The sequence below is a fragment of the Cnephaeus nilssonii genome (assembly GCF_951640355.1).
Source record: "Cnephaeus nilssonii genome assembly, chromosome: 19".
In the NCBI taxonomy this organism is placed as follows: Eukaryota; Metazoa; Chordata; class Mammalia; order Chiroptera; family Vespertilionidae; genus Cnephaeus; species Cnephaeus nilssonii.
Window position 1 is genome coordinate 34,860,882 of NC_137090.1, and position 23,780 is coordinate 34,884,661.

The 23,780-nt window shown below is 46.9% G+C and overlaps 1 protein-coding gene across 1 annotated transcript in view; it reads right to left on the reverse strand.

The window, feature by feature from the left end:
• The window catches only part of PITPNA (phosphatidylinositol transfer protein alpha), a 41,912-nt gene extending 24,049 nt beyond the window's left edge, over window positions 1-17,863 (reverse strand). Inside the window, exons 1-4 of the mRNA XM_079798465.1 lie at window positions 17,614-17,863; window positions 13,827-13,857; window positions 8,218-8,363; window positions 3,791-3,882 (exon numbers count right to left, since the gene is read on the reverse strand). Of these exons, the coding sequence (XP_079654591.1) occupies window positions 3,791-3,882; window positions 8,218-8,363; window positions 13,827-13,857; window positions 17,614-17,633 (289 nt within the window). The 5' untranslated portion in view covers window positions 17,634-17,863. The remainder of the gene's footprint in view (window positions 1-3,790; window positions 3,883-8,217; window positions 8,364-13,826; window positions 13,858-17,613) is intronic.
• Window positions 17,864-23,780: the final 5,917 nt, after the last annotated feature.

A 23,780-nucleotide genomic window follows, 5' to 3' on the forward strand; every position in this document is an offset into this window, starting at 1 on the left:
GAGGTTAGCCTTCCTTGTTTATTTTAAAAGAGCAAGCGTCTAACTGAATAGATCTAAGATTCAACACATTCATTTCGTATGATGGTGACTGTGAGTGTGAGGGCAGCATCCACTGGAGAAACCAACCTTCCCCCTACCCCTGCCTCCTCTTCATGTAGTATTTAGAAATTACTTTTATCTCTTTTTTCTTTTGACCAAAGGTCAGGACAATATGTGAACGAACATTGGGCAGCTAAAAAAACGCCCATGTCAGCTGCAGCACACTCCCTAGAATTACACAGAGGACAGTGGCATCTCTCAGTCAGCACAAGCTGTGTACCCAGAACCCTGCCCCAGGCATGGAGGAGTCTATGCTATCCGTTTGCCTCCTTTATGCCAAGTTGGCAAAGGTTCTTATGACGTATGCTCAATGCAACTCTCTTAGACATCAAGAAAATTCACCTTTGGCCCTAGACCAGACATACACAGCTACAGTGCACATGGTCTTTTAAGAGTGTGTGGCCCAGCTGGTGTGGCTCAGTGGTTGAGCATTGACCTATGAACCAGGAGGTCACGGTTCGATTTCTGGTTAGGGCACATGCCTGGGTTGTAGGCTCAATCCCCAGTGGGGGGTGTGCAGGAGGTAGCCAATCAATGATTCTCTCTCATCATTGATGTCTCTCCCTTTTCCTTCCTCTCTGAAATTAATAAAAAAATATTTTAATAAAGAAAGTGTGGCCGAAACCGGTTTGGCTCAGTGGATAGAGCGTCGGTCTGCGGACTGAAAGGTCCCAGGTTCGATTCCGGTCAAGGGCATGTACATTGGTTGCGGGCACATCCCCAGTAGGGGGTGTGCAGGAGGCAGCTGGTCGATGTTTCTCTCTCATCGATGTTTCTAGCTCTCTATAAAAATTCCTCTCTGTAAAAAATCAATAAAATATATTTTAAAAAAAGAAAAAAAGAAAAGAAAGTGTGTGCATGCCTCTTTTCAAAGAATTTAACAGCTTCCTGCCCAATGCTTCTGTAAGTAGTGATATTTGCATTTTCAGCTACAGCAATAAAACTCTGTGTCACACACCCCCGGTCCTATCTATGATTATTAATCTCCTGATACAAGGTTCTTGAGGATTGGAAAGAGTAATGACCCTGTTCTCTAGACTTTAATCATTCCCAAGTTCACAGAATAAGTTCCACATAGGTGGAACATCCTCATCAGATACAATCTAGGGAGTACCAAGTCCCAACAAATAAAGCAAGTGAAACAGTACATGTAGGCAGAGGCTGGCAAGAGGACACCTTAGCCAGACTGCCTGTGAAAACAAATGTAGGTTGGCTGGGGGGAAGGCCACACAACCCACAGACAAGTTCTAGGGGACCTCTCAGAAGCACCTCAAGATATGGATCAGCACTAGCTTAGGTTCTCCAAGAGAACTATTCTGGAATCTTGGAAAGCTAGGAGTCTGAACTACTCAAAGAGAATCCCAGAAAGTCTAACATACAAAGTTCTCTGTGGAGGTTCAAGTTTTTCTTTTCCAGAAACTCCAGATAGGAGACTGACCCAGGTTAAGAAAATAATTCCACTCCCACCTTTAACTACAGAACATGCTAGCTGAATGTAAGTCAGGGTTCTTCACAGTGACTTTCCTCTTCCTAGCCCTCCACCCTCCCACCCAAATCTGGCATGCACATTCCATGTGCTATTTAACATTTTTGAAATATAACTGATTATAAATATTTTGTCGTCAAAAATTGGGCATATTTCCACTTTCCCCCAAATAACACCAATGTTTCCTTTGCTATGTTGTTTTTTTTTTTGTTAATCTTCACCCAAAGATATTTTTCCATTGGTATTCAGAGAGAGTGGAAGGGAGGAGGAGAGACAGAGAGAGAGAAACATCGATGTGAGTGACACATCAATTGGTTGCCTCCCACATGTGCCTGGACCAGGGCCAGGCAACCAAGGTATGTGCCCTTGACCAGGAATTGAACCTGAGACCCTTCAGTCCTCAGGCTGATGGTCTATCCACTGAACCAAACTGGCTAAGGCTCCTTTGCTATATTTTCTTGGTGTCTAGGCCTGGCCCTTCCCCAAGGCAAGAAGGTCACCCTCAGGCTCTTTTCTATGACCGTTGCCTCTCAAGAGTCCCTGGCCTCAACACTGTTTTTCAAGCCAAACACAAATATATCACATTAAAACGGGAACTTTCAGTATCTTACAATAAGGGAGTGGTTTAAAAAGATCATAGTATATTCATATAATGGAATACTATACAGCCATTACAAATTTTTAAAAATAGGAGACTACATAGTGACAGGAAAAAGATTCTTCATTTACAGAGTAAAATGAGCAATTTAATAGTTAATATGATATGATCCAAAATTTGTCTAGGAAACATGTCTGGACATTTTATTTATTTATTTATTTATTTTCTTTAAATATATTTTATTGATTTTTTACAGAGAGGAAGAGAGAGGGATAGAGAGCTAGAAACATCGATGAGAGAGAAACATCGATCAGCTGCCTCCTGCACACCCCCCACTGGGGATGTGCCCGCAACCAAGGTACATGCCCTTGACAGGAATCAAACCCGGAACCTTTGAGTCCGCAGGCCGATGCTCTATCCACTGAGCCAAACCGGTCTCGGCGATTTTATTTATTTTTAAACAGTATTTTTTTAAAATATATTTTATTGATTTTTTACAGAGAGGAAGAGAGAGGGATAGAGAGTTAGAAACATCGATCAGCTGCCTCCTGCACACCCCCTACTAGGGATGTGCCCGCAACCAAGATACATGCCCTTGACCGGAATCGAACCTGGGACCCCTCAGTCCGCAGGCCGACGCTCTATTCACTGAGCCAAACCAGTTTCGGCTGGACATTTTATATATGTGTGTATATGTAAGATTTTAAAAAAGGACCAGGAATAAAGATACTAAAATCTTATCTAGGGATAAGAGAATAATGGAGGGGCCCTGGGTGGGTAGCTCAGTTGGTTAGAGCATCATCCTGATACACCAATGTTTCAGGCTTGATCCCCGATAAGGCACATACAAGAATCAACCAATGCCCTCACTGGTTTGGCTGAATGGTTAGAGCATCTGCTCACGGACCCAAGCGTCACGGGTTGAATTCCCAGTCAAGGGCACATACCTCAATTGCAGGTTCAATTCCCGGCCCAGGTTGGAGCACAAGCAGGAGGCAACCAATGATGTGTCGCTCCTACATTGATGTTTTTCTCTTTCCTTCTCTCCTCTCTCTCTCTTCCATTCTCTCTAAAAATCAATGGAAAAAAATATTCTCACTCCTCGGGTGAGGATTAAAAAAGAATAAAAATAAAAAAGAATCAACCAATGAATACATAAATAAGTGAAACAACAAATTAATATTTGTTTCTCTCTCTCAAACCAGTTTTAAAAATTAAAAAGAGAGAGAGAGAGAGAATCATGGGTGGTTAATTTCTTCTGTTTCTATGTATTTTCTAAAATTTAAACAGAGAACAGTACTTTTGTAATCAGTAAAAACAATCAAAATTATCATACCATCCCCAAATAAGAAGGGCTGGTTCTGTGCCAGCTCAGGCCATGGCTCTGTGGTGATTTTCACTCAGGTGGCTGCCAAATTATACTAGACAACAATGACACCACCAGCCTCAGGTCTGATGGAAATCCCTAAACTCATCTTTCCACTGGCTTAATCCAGAAAATGAACATGGGACACAAAACCCCAATTCATCCCCACCACTGGGTCTACTTGACCACAGCTATCTGGCTTGGGGCCCAAACCCCAGCTTCTAGCCAGGTCTGCACTCACCAGTTCTGCAATAAGGGTAGGCATTCCATGCTTTTTCATGTATATTCAGGGCTCCCTCTGGGGCCAGCATTCGAACAAACCCGGGCACTTTGCTATAGTAAGAAAAAGGGGTTATGAAAAGAAATGGAGGAGAGAATAAGAAGACACTCTTCAGGTCACAGCCCTAGCCTCTTCAATGGGAAATTGACAAGTAAGTTTCCATGAGATAAGTAGGTTACTCTTATGGGTGAGAAGCCACCTGTCAGAGCCTGAACCCCAGCTCGGCTAGCTATTAACATCCACCCACATCTTGCGCCACCACCCACCAGGAACAGGACAGGAGGTAAGACCTTCGGCTACCTGCCACAGCTTATCAGCCATTACATTATCAGTATGCTTTTTTTCCAGAGCTCACTGGGCCCAGGGCATCATATTCCACAGGGCATGGATGACATACCTCCAAAAGTATACCAGTCCAGGTTTATGGGCCAGAGAGACTGACTGACTAACTTCAGTATGGGATTCCAGATGATCTGATGATCTTATTATCAGTTCTGGGACGCCAGGAAGCCCTCAGGGCCATATGCCTCCCAGGACAAAATATTTTCTTCTATTTAATTCTTCTTATCCCAGATTACAGAAAAGCAAGAGTCCCTCTCCCCCTTTTAAGGTATATATATTTCTCTTCCTTAATCTTTTACTGGTATTCTAAGCAGGCTTTAGCAGGCTCCAACAATATCATCAGCTTTAGTGCCTGAGGCCTAAGAAAAGAGAGCTAACCTCAAAGAGAGCTAACTCAGAATTCAGAGCAACCCTGAGATTCATCCACTCACTGCCATGCTCATTCAGGTCAGTATTTCTATGTGCCAGGCACCAGAATACATATAGACACCATACAAACTTGGCTCCTGCCCTCAAGGAGCTGACATTCCAGTGGGGGGTATAACCAGACAGGGAACAACACTGTGTGCCACAATGGGTAAGCATAGGGCACTGGGGGACAGAGCACAGAACATGGTGCAGGCAGCATGGCGCATGGGGAGGCTCCTCAGGAGAAGAAGGATTAAGTGAACACAGAGCAGAGAGTGAGTAGGACTCAGCAAGACATGAGGATAGGAGCAAGCTAAGAAAAGTTTGGAGAAGAGAAGTTCAGAGTACCTGGTGTAAGGGATGAGGTAGGGAACAAGAGAACCTGCAGAGGCTGGATCATAAAAGATCTTATAGGTTACATCAAAGAGTATGGACTTTATCCTGAGGGCAAAGGGAAGCCATCTATAGCTTTTAAAGCTGGGGAGCAACAGATCTGTCTTCTAGAAAGAACACTCAAAGCTGTGTGAAGTGGACACCAAGGTGACCAGTTAGGAACTACTAAAGCAATCGAGGCAAAAGATGATGGAAAGAAATGGCTAGGTTGGCGGTACCGAGGAGACAGAGTCAATAAGGATTTGATATAAGGGATGAAGAAGAGGGTGGTGGTGAACCTGTGGGGCAACTAGATGGTCCTCATGGGGAGAGGTGGTTGTGGCATTCAGCACTTAAAAAACATTTTTTTGCAGCTGTGTGTTTGGAGTTAAGGGAGTACTGGTAGCAGCTCAAAGTTTACACCCTCCCTTTTAAGGAAGAGGGTAAGACAGGTCCTATAGACCTCCTTTCTGCAACTTCGGTTGGACCAAATGAGCTGTGGAACCAACTGGCCCCTTCTATCAACCTCACTATCTCTTTTCAAAATCATCTTTGAAAGATACAAATGCAATACAGAGAAGGCATATCTTAAGCCTTAAATTAAAAAAATTTTTTTCTCAACTATAGTTGACATACATTTCGAGCCTTATTTTAATTAACTATTAATGGCTCAGTAAGGACTAGTTGACAGTCAACTCAGAGTAGGGAAGGAGGAGATAAAGAGGAGGCATGGAGGAAAAAGCATACTGGCAAGGAAATGGGAACACGGTGAGATTCCCCGCCACCTCACAGTGTTGCTTCCTCCTGGCTCCCACACTCACAAAACCCTAGACCCCTCAGGGCTAGCACTTTTACATCTCTAGAGCGGCAGACTACATTCTATCAGGATTTTACCAATGAAGAGGAAACTGGTTTTAGTTCAGTCCGGTGACTAGAAATTAAGATTCAGGTGTAAGTTGCACAGCAATGTAGATATACTTAATGCCACTGAACTGTACACGTAAAATATGATAAAAATGTTGAATTTTTTGTTATACATATTTTACCACAATTTTAAAAAAATATTCAGGTTTATTTTTTTCCAGTTCTAGATAGTTTCTAAAACTTGCTTGGTTCAACTTCCATTCAAGCTGGTACATGTTTACTATTATTTTCAACACCCTTTGGGTTGGCTCAGAGTTTGCTGAAATACAGGGCGTGGCAAAAGTAGGTTTTGTATGGAAAATAATATAATTATTATTAATAATAAAAGAGCCCTAGCTGGTTTGGCTCAGTGGATAGAGCATTGGCCTGAGGACTGAAGGGTCCCAGGTTCGAATCCGGTAAAGGTAACATGCCTGAGTTGCGGGCTTGATCCCCAGTGTGGGGTGTGCAGGAGGCAGCCAATTAATGATTCTCTCTCATCATTGATGTTTCTATCTCTCTCTCCCTTTCCCTTCATCTCTGAAATCAATAAAAATATATTTTAAAAAATAATAATACAAGAATGAAGTCTGTGGCCCTGGCCAGTGTGGCTCAGTTGGTTGAGCGTCATCCCATACATGGAGAGATTGCTGGTTCAATTACAGTCAGGGCACACGCCTGGGGTTTCAGCCTCGATTCCCAGTAGGAGGCATGCAGGAGGCAGCTGTTTGATGTTTCTCATTCTCTCTCCCTTCCTCTCTCTTTAAAATCAATAAAAACAGCCAAAGCCGGTTTGGCTCGGTGGATTTGGCCTATGGACTGGGGGGTCCCGGGTTCGATTCCGGTCAAGGGCATGTACCTTGGTTGCGGGCACATCCCCGGTGGGGGGTGTGCGGGAGGCAGCTGATCGATGTTTCTCTCTCATCGATGTTTCTGGCTCTCTATCCCTCTCCCTTCCTCTCTATAAAAAAATCAATAAAATATATTTTAAAAAAATAAATAAATAAAATCAATAAAAACATATATTTTTTAAAAAGAATAAACTCTGTGCTTGTGTACTCACAACTACTTTGCCACACCCTGTATTACTATTTTGGTTAGGGATTCAGCAAATTTGTGTGGTTTGCTATGGATTTTAGTACACAAATCAGTTCAAGTATTTATTTATTTATTTATTTATTTTAAAAAATATTTTATTGATTTTTTACAGAGAGGAAGGGAGAAGGATATAGAGTTAGAAACATCAATGAGAGAGAAACAACGATCAGCTGCCTCCTGCACACTACCTATTGGGGATGTGCCCGCAACCAAGGTACATGCCCTTGACCAGAATCGAACCTGGGACCCCTGAGTCCGCAGGCCGACGCTCTATCCACTGAGCCACACCAATTAGGGCTCAGTTCAAGTATTTAAATACTTATGTCTTTGATCTAAAGAGAGGCAAAAAATTTTTCTGGTAGCTGATTTCACAATATCAGAATTTAAAATACTACCTGACCCAACAATCCCACTTTTAGGAAGGAACATGTACCATAGATTTACACACACAAGTACATCAAAAGCTTTGCACAACAGTCTTACTGGAGTACTGTATGTAAACATCTGGAAATGACTATAAACATACATCAAGAGGGGAAAGGTGAAAAACTTACAGCACATCTGTACAAAATAATACTATGTGTACTTCAAAAGAATGAGGCCAAATATGCTGACAGTGAAAGAAAGCTATGATATGATAACTAACAAAAGAGCAAAGTCAAGTGTATATAGTATGATCCCATCTATGTTAAGATAACAATAAAGGAAATGAACATCCATTTACACACACACACCTATACTCACAGATAAAGAGTATTACTGTGAGAAGGGCCCACAAGAAACTAAACACTATCACACTATCACTTCTGGGGACTGGGAGCCTAATGGGACAATTATTACTTTTATTTTATTTTATTTAAAAAAATATTTTTTATTGATTTCAGAGAGGGAGAGGGAGAGAGAGATAGAAACATCAATGATGAGAGAGAATCATTGATTGGCTGCCTCCTGCAGGCCCCCTACTGGGGACCGAGCCCACAACCCAGGCATGTGCCCTTGACTGGAATTGAACCCGGGACCCTTCAGTCCGCAGGCTGACGTTCTGTCCATTGAGCCAAACCAGCTAGGGCAAGAATTATTTTTATTTAAAAATAAAATAAGATAAACAAAAAACAACCCCAAAACATTTAAATGAACAAAGAAGTACTACCACCTACACCCACTCTCAGGTGAAGCAACCAGCTAATGACCTGGAAACCCCCAATTATCCATTATCTCCACTTCAAAACCAGGCCATCTTTAGGCTCTGCTGCACAGCCACATACCTCTGTAAGTGGTAGATCTTGTGTGTGAACTGGCCTTTCTCGCCGTCCTTCTCATAGGGTTCATTCACCAGGACCTCCACGCCTTCTCCACCACCTGTTTCATTTTTGCTAGCTTCAGCCACAGAATACAGCTGTCCTACTTGATACTAAAGGAACAGAGAGATGGGAGTTGTCAATGCAGAATCTTCTAAACAGTTACAATAGTCCAGTTGCCAGTAATTGTCCAATTATTTTACTTTGGGGTTCCTCTAACTTAAGAACTCATTCTGAAGTTTCACACAGGGTCTTGCCCAAATTCACCCAAAACAACTGACAACCCTGCTCCATGGCCTCTCTTTAGCCATCAGATGTGTTTAATTTTATCCTTCCTATTTTCACACCACCATCCAGAAAACAAAAGATAGAATGCAAGGTAGATTTTGTCTTGCTATTAAGTCCTTAAAACAAGATCTGGGGTAGCTGCTAGAAGTCTATTATTCCATTCATTTAAACAGATCCTAAGACATGACTTCTTTCTCCAATGGTTCCCCGACCTCCCCGCCCCGTCCCCGCCAAGAAGCTCAGAAAACAGCCCTACAGGCAACCGGACTTCCAGATACATTCCAGATTCCTGATGGGGCTGAAGCAAAGTGTTTCCCATATTAGCTAGCACAGATTCCTACCCCACGGTCTGTGCTGGCTGGGTACACCCTCTGTGTTGGCACTTACTAGATGGCAAAAGCCTAGTTTTCCTTTATTTGGGTCACATGCCACCCTATCAAGTCACCAGTCAAGATCACTGGCCTCCTCTGACCCTCTCAGGGACACTCAGTGTTAGGGCCAATGACCTGAAGGAAGCTGTCCAGATGAAAAAATAAGGTGAAAAGATAATGAACAGGAGCATTTAATGACGGAAGTTACATCTATACCACAGATGCATCTTACCTGTCATTGCCAGTGCCAACCAGGCACAAATATGAGAAAAAGGCATTTGATTACCCAACATGTTGTGGAGGTAGATAAAGGTTTTCCCCACCCAGCATGTCCCTTTCCCAAACTACTGGTACTCCCAGGAGTGAAAGATGAGAGCATTTTTCTCCCTTTGAGATTAAAACAGAGAGGCTGTGTCTCTGGGCAGCTGTCATTTAAACCACTGCCTGCAAGAGCAAGGAGCAGAGGCAGCATCCAGGGCTGTTTCACCTCAAACTTGGATGCTTACTTGACCAGGAAGCTTCCTAAGCACCGCAGGGAAATTTCTGGGCGAAGTCCGGAAGGTGAAGCAGCAGACCAGGACAATTTACTGTTCACCACAAAGCGGAAAGAGCCCTAACTTCCAAAGCAAAAACCAGCACAAAATGCCAAAGGAAAAGCACAGGCAAGCAACCAAGACTCAGTTAATCCCATAAAGAGAGCACTGGGGTGACAGCCAGGCATCTGACCTTGCTAATCCAGAGCAACATCACTGTTGCTTCAATGTCCCCATGGAACCCCAAGCTGTCCCTGTGCATTTCCAAGGCCACCCCCTAGCTGAGGCACACATGAAAACCTCTATCAAGTGGGTCAGGGTTTGGCTGAGCCAGGGGTTCCTAAGAAGGAGCAGCAATTCTGTTTCAGAGAAGAGTCATAAGAACATCTAACCACTGACTCAGCAATCCTAAAGGGCAGGCTAGGGAAAAGGCCTGGTGGCGGGGACTGCGTTGCTGGCTGATGCCACTGCTTGGAGAGGGGCTCCAGGTAGAGACTAATCCCTTTCATTGGTTCCTCCTCAGCTGCAGAAATCAGAGGGCTGGCTCTAAGAGGATCAGTCTGTCGGACTGGCACCTTCCCCCTTTAATCGCCCTTGATATTCTGATCCTTTAATCTCGGTAAGACAAGTGAAGGCAGTTTTGCTAATCCAAAGGGGTAGGTTAAACTGGCCTCCACAAGCCACAATTGAGGGACACCTTCTATGTCCAAGGGCTCCCTCTGGCATTGTGGCTCCACACCCTGGGAAAGCAGAAAGCAGCCACTCAAGTGGGGTGACGGTGGGAGCAGGGGCAAGACCATTACATCAGATAAAGAGTTGAGGAGACTGGGATTCCAGCTGCCTCAGGCCTAGGATACTGCTCTCTGCCCTTGAGATTTGTTCCCTTGTCCCAAAGAACTAAGATACTCAGCTAAGAAAAACAAGAGACTCCACCGCTTTGGCAATCTGGGAATAGAAACCCAGGAAGATGCTGTGGGTAGGCCTAAGACACTGACATTAAACAAACCAACACAGCTGTTGGTCCCACCCACATGGACCTGTCAGGACAGTGACCATAGGGGAATGGTGCCATGCATCTCTCTAAAACCTCTAATCCCTCTGGAAACAAGATAAAACAGCCCTACCCACAGTAGAGGGTGGGCAGCCCTGAGCCAGGAACCACTCATGTCGAACAGCCAAAGTTTTCTTGCTCTGCTGCTGAATGCCCAGAAACCCTGTGCAGTGTTAGGCCAAAGTGTCTGGCCAGCCAGAAGCTAATTCCATCCCAAAATATTGATTTGTACCATCAGAATGGTTATAAAGACATGGCCTTCTCTTCTCTTTCTTCTCTTTCCCCCCAAATGAGAAAGCTCTGAGGACCTAAAATCATGGTCTCCAATAGGGAAGTGAATCTATCAGTTACACAAGACTGGGCTGCTCCCATGGGAACCATAAATCAGGATAGAGTTATTAATACAGACTCTGAGAAGGTTGATCATTACTTTGTTTCCTGTATGGCCTCGCATTCAAGATTTTCTGTCTTCTGGAACTAAGGTTCAAGCCATCAAGAAAGCAGCTCCTGCTTCAAACCTAGGCTAAGCACTGCTTCCTCAGCAGCAGTTTCTAGCTGAGAACAGGTTGACAATCATCAGGCAAACAAATGAATCCTAACCAGTGCTTACTGCCCCAGCTGCTGCTTAGATTTTCAGCTCTGTTCACTTGCCCCTTCACTTCCTCAACGCTTCAAAAAAAGCCACCACAAGCTAAAACCTCTAATCTCAGACACTCTTGGAGTTCCCCTTTCCCTCCTTGGCCTGCTATAAGCAATCAGTGTTCTGGCCCCTCCAACCTTCCTACAGAGCAGCCAGGAGTGCCACAGACAGGTGCTGACCCTCCTGGGTCTGCCACCCTCTCAGAGACATTCCCACCCTTCGTTCCATCAATCAACGCTCTGTGAAAAGATTCATTTCACCCCTAAATGCCACACTGAAGTACTCCCAAATTCCTGGGACATCTTCTTGACTGGTGGGAGGGATCATGCTGTATAGTAAGAGGAAATCATCGAACCCTCAAGAGCTGAGTTTTAGGGCAAGAGACGTGCTAGGCCTTCCTGCTTGGCTTCCTGGTTGGGAAAACTTCACAAAAGCAGCACAGCCCCCAGAGGAAGTGGATTAACAAGGTCCTCCATGCCAATGCCTGTCAGACCAAGCATGTGGTTCCCAAGCCTTAGGTACATCTCAGGCGCCTCCAGGGAGTGCAGCATCCATCCAACCATCCCCTCTCCCCAGCTTCCTTAGTCTTGTTTCTCTTCTCTTTTCACAGAACTCCCAGATCATGTTCGAGGCCACCTCTGGCTCCTCTCCTAGGTCTCTATAACTTTTATCAGACGTGCAGCCTACCACTGGAGACAATCCTCTAAGAGGCTAATATCTGCCCACCACTTTTGGAGGGTCAAGAAGCTTGGTTATTTGTCTCATCTAATGTGTGCTGATTTCATTTTTCAAAGGTCCATTTCATATCTGGAGTAAACTGGAAGTTATCACAGGAGTTTCATGCTGACTCTGCAGGACAGAGAATGATTGAGGGGCATTACGTTGGCTGACAAATTTCACTCAAACTTAAGCTTAACTGGAAGTTGGGGTGGAGAGAGGGCTATGGATTCAGAAGGAAGCAAAAAAGAAGGCTGTGCCAGGAGAGGAAAGTGGAGGAGGTTCAGAGAAAGGGTGGGACAAGGGAGGCCCTGTGACAGCTCTCTGCTGTCCAGGAGACCAACTCTGAGTCAGCATGGCCTGTAAACTTTCTTGTGGCAAATCCTGCCAGATCCCATACACAGAGACGACAGGCCCAAGAACCATAAAAGGATAAAGAGCAAGCCAAGCCCATTTGCTACTCCCTGCCCTCCGTAAAAGGAGGGTTCTGGGCTTTGGTCTTTCCAGCAGTCACCTAGAGTATAGCTAGGGAGGGCCACAAAGATTTCTTGCCCTGCTGGTTTGTTGCACAATCAGAGAGAGCTATGCACACTTCCCAGGCAAGTCATGGAGGTCCCAGAAAGGCACACACTCAATCCCCTCAATAACATGTCCCTGAACAGGCACAGTCCCATCCGGTAAAGGAGGCTGACTTAGTCTCTATTTGGTTAACTAGCATGCCAATAACTTGAGGCAAGTTGTACACAGTTGCCCAGGTATACAAAGCAAGTGCCTTCTCTGTGGGCGGGACTGCAGATTGGAGCAGCAACTATGAAAAACAGCATGGAGAGTCCTCAAAAAATTAAAAATGGAACTTCCTTATGACCCAGAGATTCCACTTGTGGATATATACCTGAAGAAACCCAAAATACTAAATTGACAGAATATATGCATCCTTATGTTCACTGCAGTGTTATTTATAATAACCAAGATTTGGAAGCAACCCAAGTGCCCATCAATAGAAGAGTGGATAAAAAAGTTGTAGTACATATACACACACAATGGAATATTACTTAGCCATAAAAAAGAATGAGATCTTACCATTTGCAACAACATGGATGGACCTAGAGTATATTATGCTAAGTGAAATAAATCAGTCAGAGAAAGACAAATACCATATGATGTCACTTACACATGGAATCTAAAGAACAAGATAAATGAACAAACAGAATTGAAACAGACTCTTAGATACAGAGAAGAGACTGATGATTGCCAGAGGGGAGAGTTGGGGGACTGGGTGAAAAAGGTGAAGGGATTAAGAAGTACAAATTGGTAGTTGTAGAATAGTTGCAGGCATATGAGGAGAACATAGGGAATACAGTCAATATTGTACTATGTATGGTACCAGGTGGGTACTGGAGGGAACATTTTTATTTATTTTATTTTTAATTTTTGTTAATCCTCACCCAAGGATATTTTTCCCATTGATTTTTTTTTTTTTAAGAGAGAGTGGAAGGGAGTAAGGGAGGGGGGAGAGAGGGAGAGACAGAAGGAAGGAGAGGGAGGGAGAGGGAGATGGAGAGGAAGAGAGAGAGATACTCATCTATTGGTTGCCTTTTGAATGTGCCCCGACCAGGGCTGGGAATTGAACCTGCAACCCTTTGGTGCACAGGCCGACGCTCTAACCACTGAACAACCAGCCAAGACACAGGGAACACTTTTAAAGTATATGACTGTTTAACCACTATGCAAAATAATATTGAATGTAAACTGTATTGGGAAAAACCCAACAACTTCCTTTCCTATCCTCAAAAAAAATTAAGTTAAATTAAATTAAAAATAGTAAGAAGTGCTTTCCTTCAATTGAAAGTAGCACCAGGAAAATTCACATTAAGTATTGATTATCTGTCTCTGTTAAAACAAACATGAAAACCACACAAAGAGTTTGGGCCACTTGGAGCAACTATATGCAACTATGGATAAAATGAAGGACTTACCTCCTCTACAGACACAGGCAGGATGACTCGACTGTAAGAGAGGGAAAACAAGTTCAAGCTCTAAAACCTGCCCAAGGCTCTTAAAGCATCATTTTAGAATAGTATTAAACATTTTGTTGGACAAGACACTACACTCACTGTCAAAAACCCAGCAGAGAATGGCCCCAAGTGCTTCGAGGCTAGGACGCTCTGTGCCCTTCTGGTATCCCATTTAGGGCCCTGTGATTCAGTGTAAACCTGTCCCCCCATCAGCTACTTCCCAGGAAGGCTTCTGATTCACATTCAGAAATGTCTTCTCCCTCTCTTCCACTAATCTCCCCGACAAAACTTGCCAATGAGAGAGGCTAACCTAGGAGGACCCAGCCCTGCAAACTCTGAAGCCAAGATGAGGATTCAGACCCAAAGAATCAGGCCCTGGGGATTGACACATCTGTGGACACAACCCTCAAGGTGAAAGGCTAGGAAGGGGCCAAGCTTCTTGGAGGCTCAATCACTCTAAGAGCATGCTCCAACCATCTCTGCTCTGGGACAGGATATTCCAATACAAGCTACTACCACAAAGCCACCAAGAGAGGACACCCAACTTGTGTCCTGGCTTCCAGAAGCTATCCAAAGGCACCCCAGCTGATCACTGTCTTTTCCTCCTCCATTTCAATGACCACCAATCATTGGAGGTACCACCAAAAATCTGACAGAGAAGCCATGACCAGCAAAGTCCCCACACTGGTCAGAACTCCACATTGGTATGACGCTTAGCAACACTCCTCCGGGTGGCTTGCATTGTCAGGCAGAGCAACAGCCAACCCTTAGTTCAAAGCTGTGAGGTCAGAGGGCTGACACAAAAATGCTTAGTTGTATTCATATAAAACCAGCCAGCTTCCAAGCTGAGATGTCAGTTCCCAGACCCTAGCTGGTACCCCTTGGAGCCTCCTGTATCTTGGGTGCTTGCTGAAGCATGAGCTGCTATGCCCTCTGTCCTATGCAGTGGTTTCACCAATTAGGATTCTTGCTCTAGGCTGGTAAATAGTCTGCTTACAATTTTTTATTTCCACAAAGATCCCCCAGGTAGCAAGAAGCACACAGAGGGGTCTGAGAACATCTTCACGCTATGGGCAAAACATCAGGCAGAAAAGTAGCAGGAAAAACAAAATGGGCTCCAAGTCTTTACTGCCTGCTAACTCCCTTCCTCCAGAATGACTCAAACAATGCAAATCCTGCAGGTTATTGGATGCTGCTACTAATGTTCTCCTCCCATTAGAAAAAGCTGACAATGCAGAAAAATATTTCCAACTTGGAGGCCACAATTTCAGCACCCTCAGTAGAAACTTCCTAGAAAACAATCAGCCTTTTATCTTTAAGAACAGCATTAAAAATCACATCCAAGATTTTGCAGAAATCAAATCAAGGAGAATCCTGTTAGAGGAAGTATCAGAAAAATCAACAGGGACAACCTTCAGACCCTGGATGGGCACCACGTCTACCCCCCTCACCCCCCCAAAGAGAAGGGCATCCGCCAGCTCCTGACAGGATGCTCTGAGGCTGCTTACATTACAGCTGCACACCCGGACATTTCCCCCTGGCTCCTTGGGAGCAAAACCACCCAGCAGCAATGGGGTACAATTCCAAATGACAGGGCCACAGAGGCAGTGCTGGGCTGAGACGAGCTGTGCTCACTTTAGTGTGACCTTCACTCACACCCTTCCCAGAGCTGCAGTGCTGCAGCCACAGCCAAGTGTCTCGATGCCCCTCTCCGTGTCCCCTGCCCAGGAATGTCATACATGCCCGAGCACACACAGGGCACAAGTCAGGCAGGAAGGAAACGCACATGCCAGGTAGGCTCTGCATCCCAGCACCTTGGACCTTTCCCTAACAGGCTTCAAGGGGGGGAGAACAAAGAACGGGAAGAGAGGACCTCTTTGAAACTCACTCAGATCTCTTTTGAAGATCCCTTTCCCTGCCTGACCTTCTTCACAAAACTACAGGTTTCTAGATTCTCAGATTCATCTGGGAATAGAAAAAAGGATCAGGAAAATGGGAAAAGCCTGTTTTCTGGACAGTCAAGATTAGAATCCGAAGTGCACCCTCTCTCTTCCTGTTGACATCCCAAGGTTCTTCCTCCTCACCCCATAAAGCTCTGGCTGAGTCAACATCAGACTGGATATCAAGAAAGTAAGGTAGAGGGCTTCAAAATAATACTCTTTAGCTGGGATGACACGAGTTTCTGCTCCCTTTGTTATCCAAAGCTCTCTACTATGCCCTAAGCACTTCCAAAGAGCAGTCAGATGGGACCAAGTGCCTTCACGGACAACATGGAAACAGCCCTTCGCACACCTGCCGGGCTACCAAGTGAGTTCCACCAGTTGCTCTCTACTTGGACACCTCTCACTTCCAAAATTCCTGGGCTTCTGGCCCAATGCTGTCCACCTGCCATCCCCTCGAGGGAAGCACCGTTTTACTGTAAATGCCACACACACAAATTCAACCTCTCCTCTTTGGAAAGGAAAAAAAAAAGAAAAAGAAAAGTCCTGAGATGTTTCCTTGGAACCATGAGCTTCAGGGATGGGTCATCTCACATTTGAAAAATTTAGCAATGCAAACATCCCCACCTGTCATCCATCTCCTGGACTTCAGGAGCAAGCCCATCACCCGGCAACTCCTCCCACAAGTCACTGGTTTCCACCCCCCAGTCACTACTCAAGAACTCCCTCACCCTTCCCTGTCTTCTTCTAATGAATGGCTTTACGGCAACCTCTTCAATTCCTCAAAGCAATTTCCCCATCTCTTTGCACCAAGACTGAGAATTCCGTAGAGATAGATTGCCCATTTCCCACCCACACTCCAATGATTCTTATGTTTATGTACAGACACGCTTTCCAAACTGTTCTCTACCCTGGCAACATCCTAGCCCTCTCCATCACTGCCTTCAGATCACGTCAGCCCCTGCCCAATCTTTTCTGGACTCCTTACCCAAGTGTCCCCGAGTCCCAAGCTTTCCCCCCCAATACCTCCTCTTCTGTACCTACCAGGCGGGCACCATGTCACGCCGCCTTAGGGGTAGGTCCTCAGACCCTTCCTGTCACTCAAGCCTGGCCCTGACTCCCTCGTCCTTTTACTTTATCCACTTACTACCATCTTTCCCCTGATGCCTGAGGCAGCCACTCATTCTCCAGGTTCCCCTCCGCACTCCTCCCCATCATCTCCCTTCCTGACCTGTCTTATCTGGTCTTCGGAGCCCCCCAGTACTGAGCATCCCCCAACCCCTCCCCACCACTGGCTAGCTCACCGCCCCTGCCTGCCCTTGTCTAACAGTTCCTCAGCCCCTCACACACCTCCTCCCTCTCCCGCAGGTCCTCTCAGCCACTCCTGCAGAGCTGGCCGGGCCCTCCGCCCCCACTGTGGGACCACCCCACACAGCATCCAGTGCTCTCCATCCTCTCAGCCCCTCGTGTCCCGTCCAGCTCCCACTGTCCCCTTGACCCCTTCTCAGGCCCTGCCGGGTCCTCATTGTCCCCCGGCCTCTCCTCAGGCCTACTCAGCCATCACTGCCCCTTGGGCCCCACCTCAGGTGCTGTCCGTCCCTCCCAATTCCCCCTGGCCCCACCTCAGGCCCCGTCCGGCCCTCACTGTCCCCTCAGCCCCATGCCGGGCCGCCCAACAGCCCATTCAGCGCTCGCCACCCCGCGGGCCCAGGCCGGCCTCTGCATCCCCTCCGCCAGCCACCACCCTCCCCGGTCGCCAACCCCGGCGCTGCCTTCCTCGGGCTTCCGCACGATCGCCGGACACTCACTACTCCTTGAGCAGCACCATGTCGCTTCGCGGCTCGGCGGCGGCTGCCTGCTGCCCGCCCGGCTTCCCGCCCGCTTCCCGGCGGCCGCTCTCCCCGTGGCCCTGCCCGGCCCGGCTGCCTGTGCGTCTTCGTCTTGGTCTGTTTCGTCCCCGCCGCTCTCGCCGCGGACGCTGCGCCGGCTCCTGCGCCCCGGCCTCACCGCCTCCCGCGCCGCTGCCGACGCCGCCCGGAGCTCTGGTTCCGCAGCGCCGCGCGGGGGCGGGGCGTCTCTGCGGCAACCAGCGCGTCACACGCAGCGTGCGCGCTGACCTCACGCGGGGGCGGGGCCTCCTCCCCGGTCGCCTCCCGGCCTTAAAAGGGCCGCGGTGTCGGCGAACACCGTGAGCTCCGGGTGGGCGCAGGACCCCGCCGGTAGGCGGAGCCGACGTCGGTGTGTAGGGCAGGGTCTTAGGTGTGACAGTTCTGCAGCCGGAGCAGATGCACCTGTATGCTTGGGCCTCCCCAGTGGATGGGTTGAAATCTAGGAAAGGGTTGTGTCAAAAAAAAATTAACGATAGCCCATACGTGCAAGTGCTCTCCTAAGTGCATGACTCCTCAGGACAACACCACCAAAATGGCACTATTATTGCCCCAGTTTACAGGTGAGGGAAGGAGGCAGAGGTTAAGAGACTTGTTCAAGTCCAAAGCGAGCATGTGATGGGGCTGAGATTTTCACCCAGAAGTTTTGGTGTGGCCCTAGCTGGTTTGGCTCAGTGGACAGAGCGGCCGGCCTGCAGACTGAAGGGTCCCAGGTTCGATTCCAGTCAAGGGCACATGCCTGGGTTGTGGGCTCGATCCCCAGTGTGGGATGTGCAGGAGGCAGCCAATCAATGATTCTCTCTCATCATTAATGTTTCTATCTCTCCCTTTCCCTTCATCTCTGAAATCAATTAAAAAAAAGTTTTAGTGTAATGTCATTCATCCAGTTAGTATTTGCTAGGTGCCTGCTGTGTACCAAAACCTGTGCTTTTGTTGAGAAAGTGAACAAGGTAAAGTTCACTTAGCCCTTACAGAACTCAGGTACAGGGTGTGTGGGGTGGGGTGGGGGGTAGGTTGATGGGTGGAGGAAAAGGAGCCAGGCAGTTAGAATGAAAAAGGGCTGTGAGAAGTGAAACACGGGTTTGTTGGGATTACACCAGGAGATGTAGTCAGCAAGGCATCCTGGAAGAAGAGCTTCTTAGCTGAGATCTGTAGAGGGCTGGGAGGGGAGGTGTTTACAGAGTGAATGCAAAGGTACATTTGGGGGACTGAAAGAAGTGACTGGGGCATGAAGTTGGGGGGCTGAGGAGCTGTGGCAGGGGTGGGTTGGGGCCAGATGATGTAATTCCTGGTAGGTGATGATAAGGTGTTTGGAGTCCATCCAAAGGGCACAGGTGGGCACTCACAGGTTTTAAGCAGGATTGGTGTCCAAATGCTCACTCTGACGGCTGGGTGGAGAGGGCATCGAGGGGGCCAGAGCAGAGGCAGGGAGGCCAGTTAGGAGGCCTCTTCAGACTCCAGGCAAAGGTGGGCTAAGAAAGACAGTGGTGGGAAGGAGGCGGAAAGGGGGGTGCGGATTCAGCAGTAACGCAGGAAGTAAAACGAGCAAGATTTTTGACTAATCGGCTGAGAGGGTAAAAGGAAGGAGGTTTCTGGCCTGGGAGCATAAGTGGACTGCCTTTAGGACAGTGGTTGGCAAACTCATTCGTCAACAGAGCCAAATATCAACAACGACTGAAATTTCTTTTGAGAGCCAAATTTTTTAAACTTAAACTTCTTCTAACGCCACTTCTTCAAAATAGACTCGCCCAGGCCGTGGTATTTTGTGGAAGAGCCACACTCAAGGGGCCAAAGAGCTGTACGTGGCTCACGAGCCACAGTTTGCCGACCACGGCTTTAGGAGAACACAGGAAAGGCAGATTTGCACAGGAGAAAACAATGACTCCAGTGTTGAATTTAAGGAGCACCCAGGTGCTGGTGAGTGGATTGCCCAAGATATGAACTGGGGAAGGGAGGGTGGAGCAGATGGCTGTATAGCTGCTAAACCATGACCAGTGTCCCGGGACAGCCCTGAGTATTGCACACATTGGCCACTCATTCATTGAATCCTAGAGAGATCTAAGCCCAGGTCCTGTGAAGAAGGCCCAAGAGAGGAGATATTATGACTCAAAGTCCAAGATTAAGTGAGTGGCCTAGAGCCTGGTCCCCTGATCCTCCCAGTGTAGGTTCCCCGCCCCCCAATAATATCAATGAATAATGACAATTGCTATGTGCTGGCTCTCTCCAGGAAGTAACTAAACCCCACCATCTGGGACCTTGCAGTCTAGTTGGGAAAACCACAGTTACTCATTCACTCAATAAATATTGACTGAGCACCTGGCCTTGCCCTAAGCGGTTTCCTAGGCCCTCAAGATACAGGGGAGACCGAGAAAAATGACACCCTTCTCTTGTTCAGTGGGGGAAGCAGAATATAAATAAATACAGAATTAGCGTCAAGTTATAAATGTTATAAAGAGGCTGAACAGGGTGACCATGGGCCGTGGCAGGCAGCATCAGGTGGCCAGGGAAGACTCTTAGAGGAGGTGATGTTTAGATGGAGACCTGGATGACTGCAGGAATTATTGCTACTCTGGCCCTTAGTTAATAAGAGTTGAGCCAAGACAGTTTAGAAGGCTGTGCTAGGCACTGGGGGAAATAAAACGCAAAACAACAATCAAAATACCCAAGGACCAGCCTCTGCTCTGGAGGCGCTCATGGAGAGTGGGCCCTGCACTTCAGAAAGCTGTAGCGAGTGGCTCAAGGTAGTTTGCGATAAAGGTGAATGAGTGTGACACAAAGGACAGTGCTGGGGAGAGGCCTCCTGGGTTGGAGAGGGGTAGGGAGCATCCAGGACAAGGGGGATGGAGCCAGATTTGGCTAGAAAGAGGGACTGGCATTTTCAGAGGGAAACGGGTATGCAAAGGCACAGAGGCAGGATTCTAGAGGCTGGGGAGGCCAGAGAAGAGCCGCTGGTTAGAGCAGCAATTTTCAATCTTTTTTCATCTCACAGCACACATAAACTAATTACTAAAACTCTGTGGCACACACACACACACACACAAAAAGGTATTTCCTGTCGACTTGACACAAAATATAAGTATAATCTTGATTCACTCAGATTGGATGGCTTAGTGTATTTGACAATGTAAGGGAAAGAGGTCAGTAGCCCTAACTAAATAGCCAGGTATTGCATGTTTTTAAAATTGTTGCAGCACACAGGTTGAAAATCGCTGGGTTAGCCCAGCCGGTGTGGGTCAGTGGTTGAGCATTGACTTATGAACCAGGAGGTCATGGTTTGATTCTGGTCAGGGCACATGCCGGGAGTTTCAGGCTTGATCCCCAGTAGGGACTATGTAGGAGGCAGCCAATCAATGATTCTTTCTCATCATTGATGTTTCTATCTCTCTCTCCCCCTCCCTCTCCTTTCCTCTCTGAAATCAATTATATACTATATATATATATGAAAGAAACTCGCTGGGTTAGAACATGAGAGGTTCACGTGGAGGGCACGCACACAGGAGGGACTGAGTGTGGGGCCTCAGGGAAGGCAGTTTTGTGCAGCTCCTTGGGCAGGGGCAGCCATTTGAGGGCCTTAAGGAATCCCCACCCTCATCACCCAGATTCAACTGTTAGTGAGGTTTTGCCACTCTCACCTCATCTCTTTTCTTCTCTGAAACATTTTAAAGCAAATGTCAGGCGTCATGTCATCTCCCTCCTCCATGTTTCAGTGTGCATTCTAGAAATACGGATGTTTTCTTACAAATCATAATGCTACTATCATACTAACAAAATTCTTGATACTATCTCATTGGGTTCAGATTTCCCTAATTATCTAAAAAATATTATTTTGTAGTGTTGTTGTTGTTTTTTTAAAGATAAGTTTAGTGTCTTAACAAGGTCAGTTTTTTTTCACACTTTTAAAAATTAATTAATTAATTAATTTATAATCCTCATCCGAGGATATGTTTATTGATTTGAGAGAGAGAGGAAGGGAGAGAGAGAAACATCTATGTGAGAGAAACATTGATCGGTTGCCTCCCGTACCAGTCCAGTCTTCGGATTGAACCTGCAATCCGAAACCTAGGTATGTGCCCTGACCAGGAATCAAACCTACAACCTTTTCAGTATATGGGACAATGCTCCAACCAACCAATCCACCGGGCCGGGGCTCACGTTTTATTTTCAGTTGTTCTGTTTCTTACATCTCTTAACTCCAGCAAGCTTTGCTCCAGGTGTGCATAGGAGTTAGCCTTTATATACAGGGCCCACAGCACTCTACCACTGTTCCCCACCGTGAGCCCACAGCCCCACTGTGGGAACAGAGCCCCTGGTTCCTGATGCCCCGGAGTCCCCGGTCTACCACTTGCCTGTGTGACCTTGTGCAAGTTACTGAACCTCTCTGTGCCTAAGCTTCTTCATTTGTAAAATGCCTGCTTTGAGGCAATGTCTGGAAGGTAATTTTGTGCAGTTTATGGCACTTTCCCATATTATTATTGTTGGGGGAAGGGGTGTTGTGAAGAAGGAGGGATGGACATTGCTGCCCCTAAGCTACTTCTACATGCTCCGGGCTTAAAAGGAGAGAAAGAAGTTAATCTCCAGTGCCACAGCGATCTTTTGTCTCTCCTGTCTCCCTTTCTTTGTCTCCTTCCCTCTCTCCATCTGTTTGTACTTCTCTATCTTCTCTCCATCTCTCTAGCTCCCTCTCTACCTCTCCTCACGAGCTCTCTCTGTCTTTCTCTCTCTTATCAGTTTATCTCGCCTCTCTGTCTCTGTCTTTCTGTATCTCTGTCTTTCATCTCTCTTGTTATCTCTCCTCTCTATCCCTTTGCATTTCTCTGTCTCTAACCCCTTCCTGTCTTTCCCCACCCGTCATCAGTCTTTGTCACTCTCCTCTGGGTAATGCATCTTCAGCCTATGTTTCTTTCATCTTCTCTTTGCAGCTGTCTCCTTTCCCCCTATCTGTCTGCTCTCTGTTCTGTCTTGGTCTCTCTCTCTCTCTCTTTTTCTCTTGCCTTTGTCTTGGTGTCTGTACATCTCACGGTTCCCGCCCCCGGATGGTTTCTCCTGGCTGTCTGGCCCTCATTACCGCCGTGGTCACAGACACGCCTGTAACCCATCTCTGGGTATCTCGGGGAGACCGTGTTTCACTGTTTCCATCTTCTGCTCTGTCCCTTCCTGGCTGCTGAGAGCGTTTTCTTCTCCCAGCTTCTGTCTCAGCCTCTTCTCACTTTATTTCTGTCTCTTCTTTTTTTAAATTTCACCCTCCAAATATTTATTGAGCAACTGTTCCATGCCAGGCACCATTGGAGGCTCTGGCGGTATCACAGTGACCGAGGCAGAGCACATGCCAGCTCTCAGGGAGCGTCTGTCCTAGTGGGGACGGACACCACCCAAGCAAACACGTGACGCTGGCTGCCCAGCTCGTTCCACTGGGCAGAGGAGTGTGTTGGCCAGGCCAAGCCATAGGCAGGGACTCAAGCCCATGAGGGTGAGCTGGCTCTGCCTTGAGCTTTGCCTGACAATTCCGTGTCCCAAAACAGGGACTGTGGGCCACTCCAGGAGCCAGACTCAGGCACGTTCACTATGCAGCAGGCTGAGGAGACAGCCCATGGAGGGCCGTCTCTAATGCAAGACAAACAGAACACCTGCTGGAGTCAAGGATATAGACAGCGGTGCTTTGGGTGCCCAGAGCGGGCGAGGAGCCACTTTACCTCTGCTTCTCTCGCTGCCTCTGACAGTGTTTGGCCAGCGTAGGGTTAAAGGCTATTTGAACAGCTGTGATATTTTTAAAAATATTTTTGCTCAGCCAGTGTGGCTCAGTGGTTGAGGGTCAACCTGTGAACCAGGAGGTCATGGTTGTATTCTGGTCAGGGCCCATGCCCAGGTTGTGGGCTTGATCCCCAGTGGAGGGGCGGGCGGGGTGTGCAGGAGGCAGCCGATCCATGATTCTCATCATTGATGTTCGTATCTCTCTCTGAAATCAATAAAAACACATTAAAAATATTTTAAAGTCAACATTTGAAAATGGGGATATTTTATATAAAATTCAGAATTTCCAGCTTCTTTAAAAAAAAAATAACCACCAGAAGATCTGGCCACACTGGGCTCAT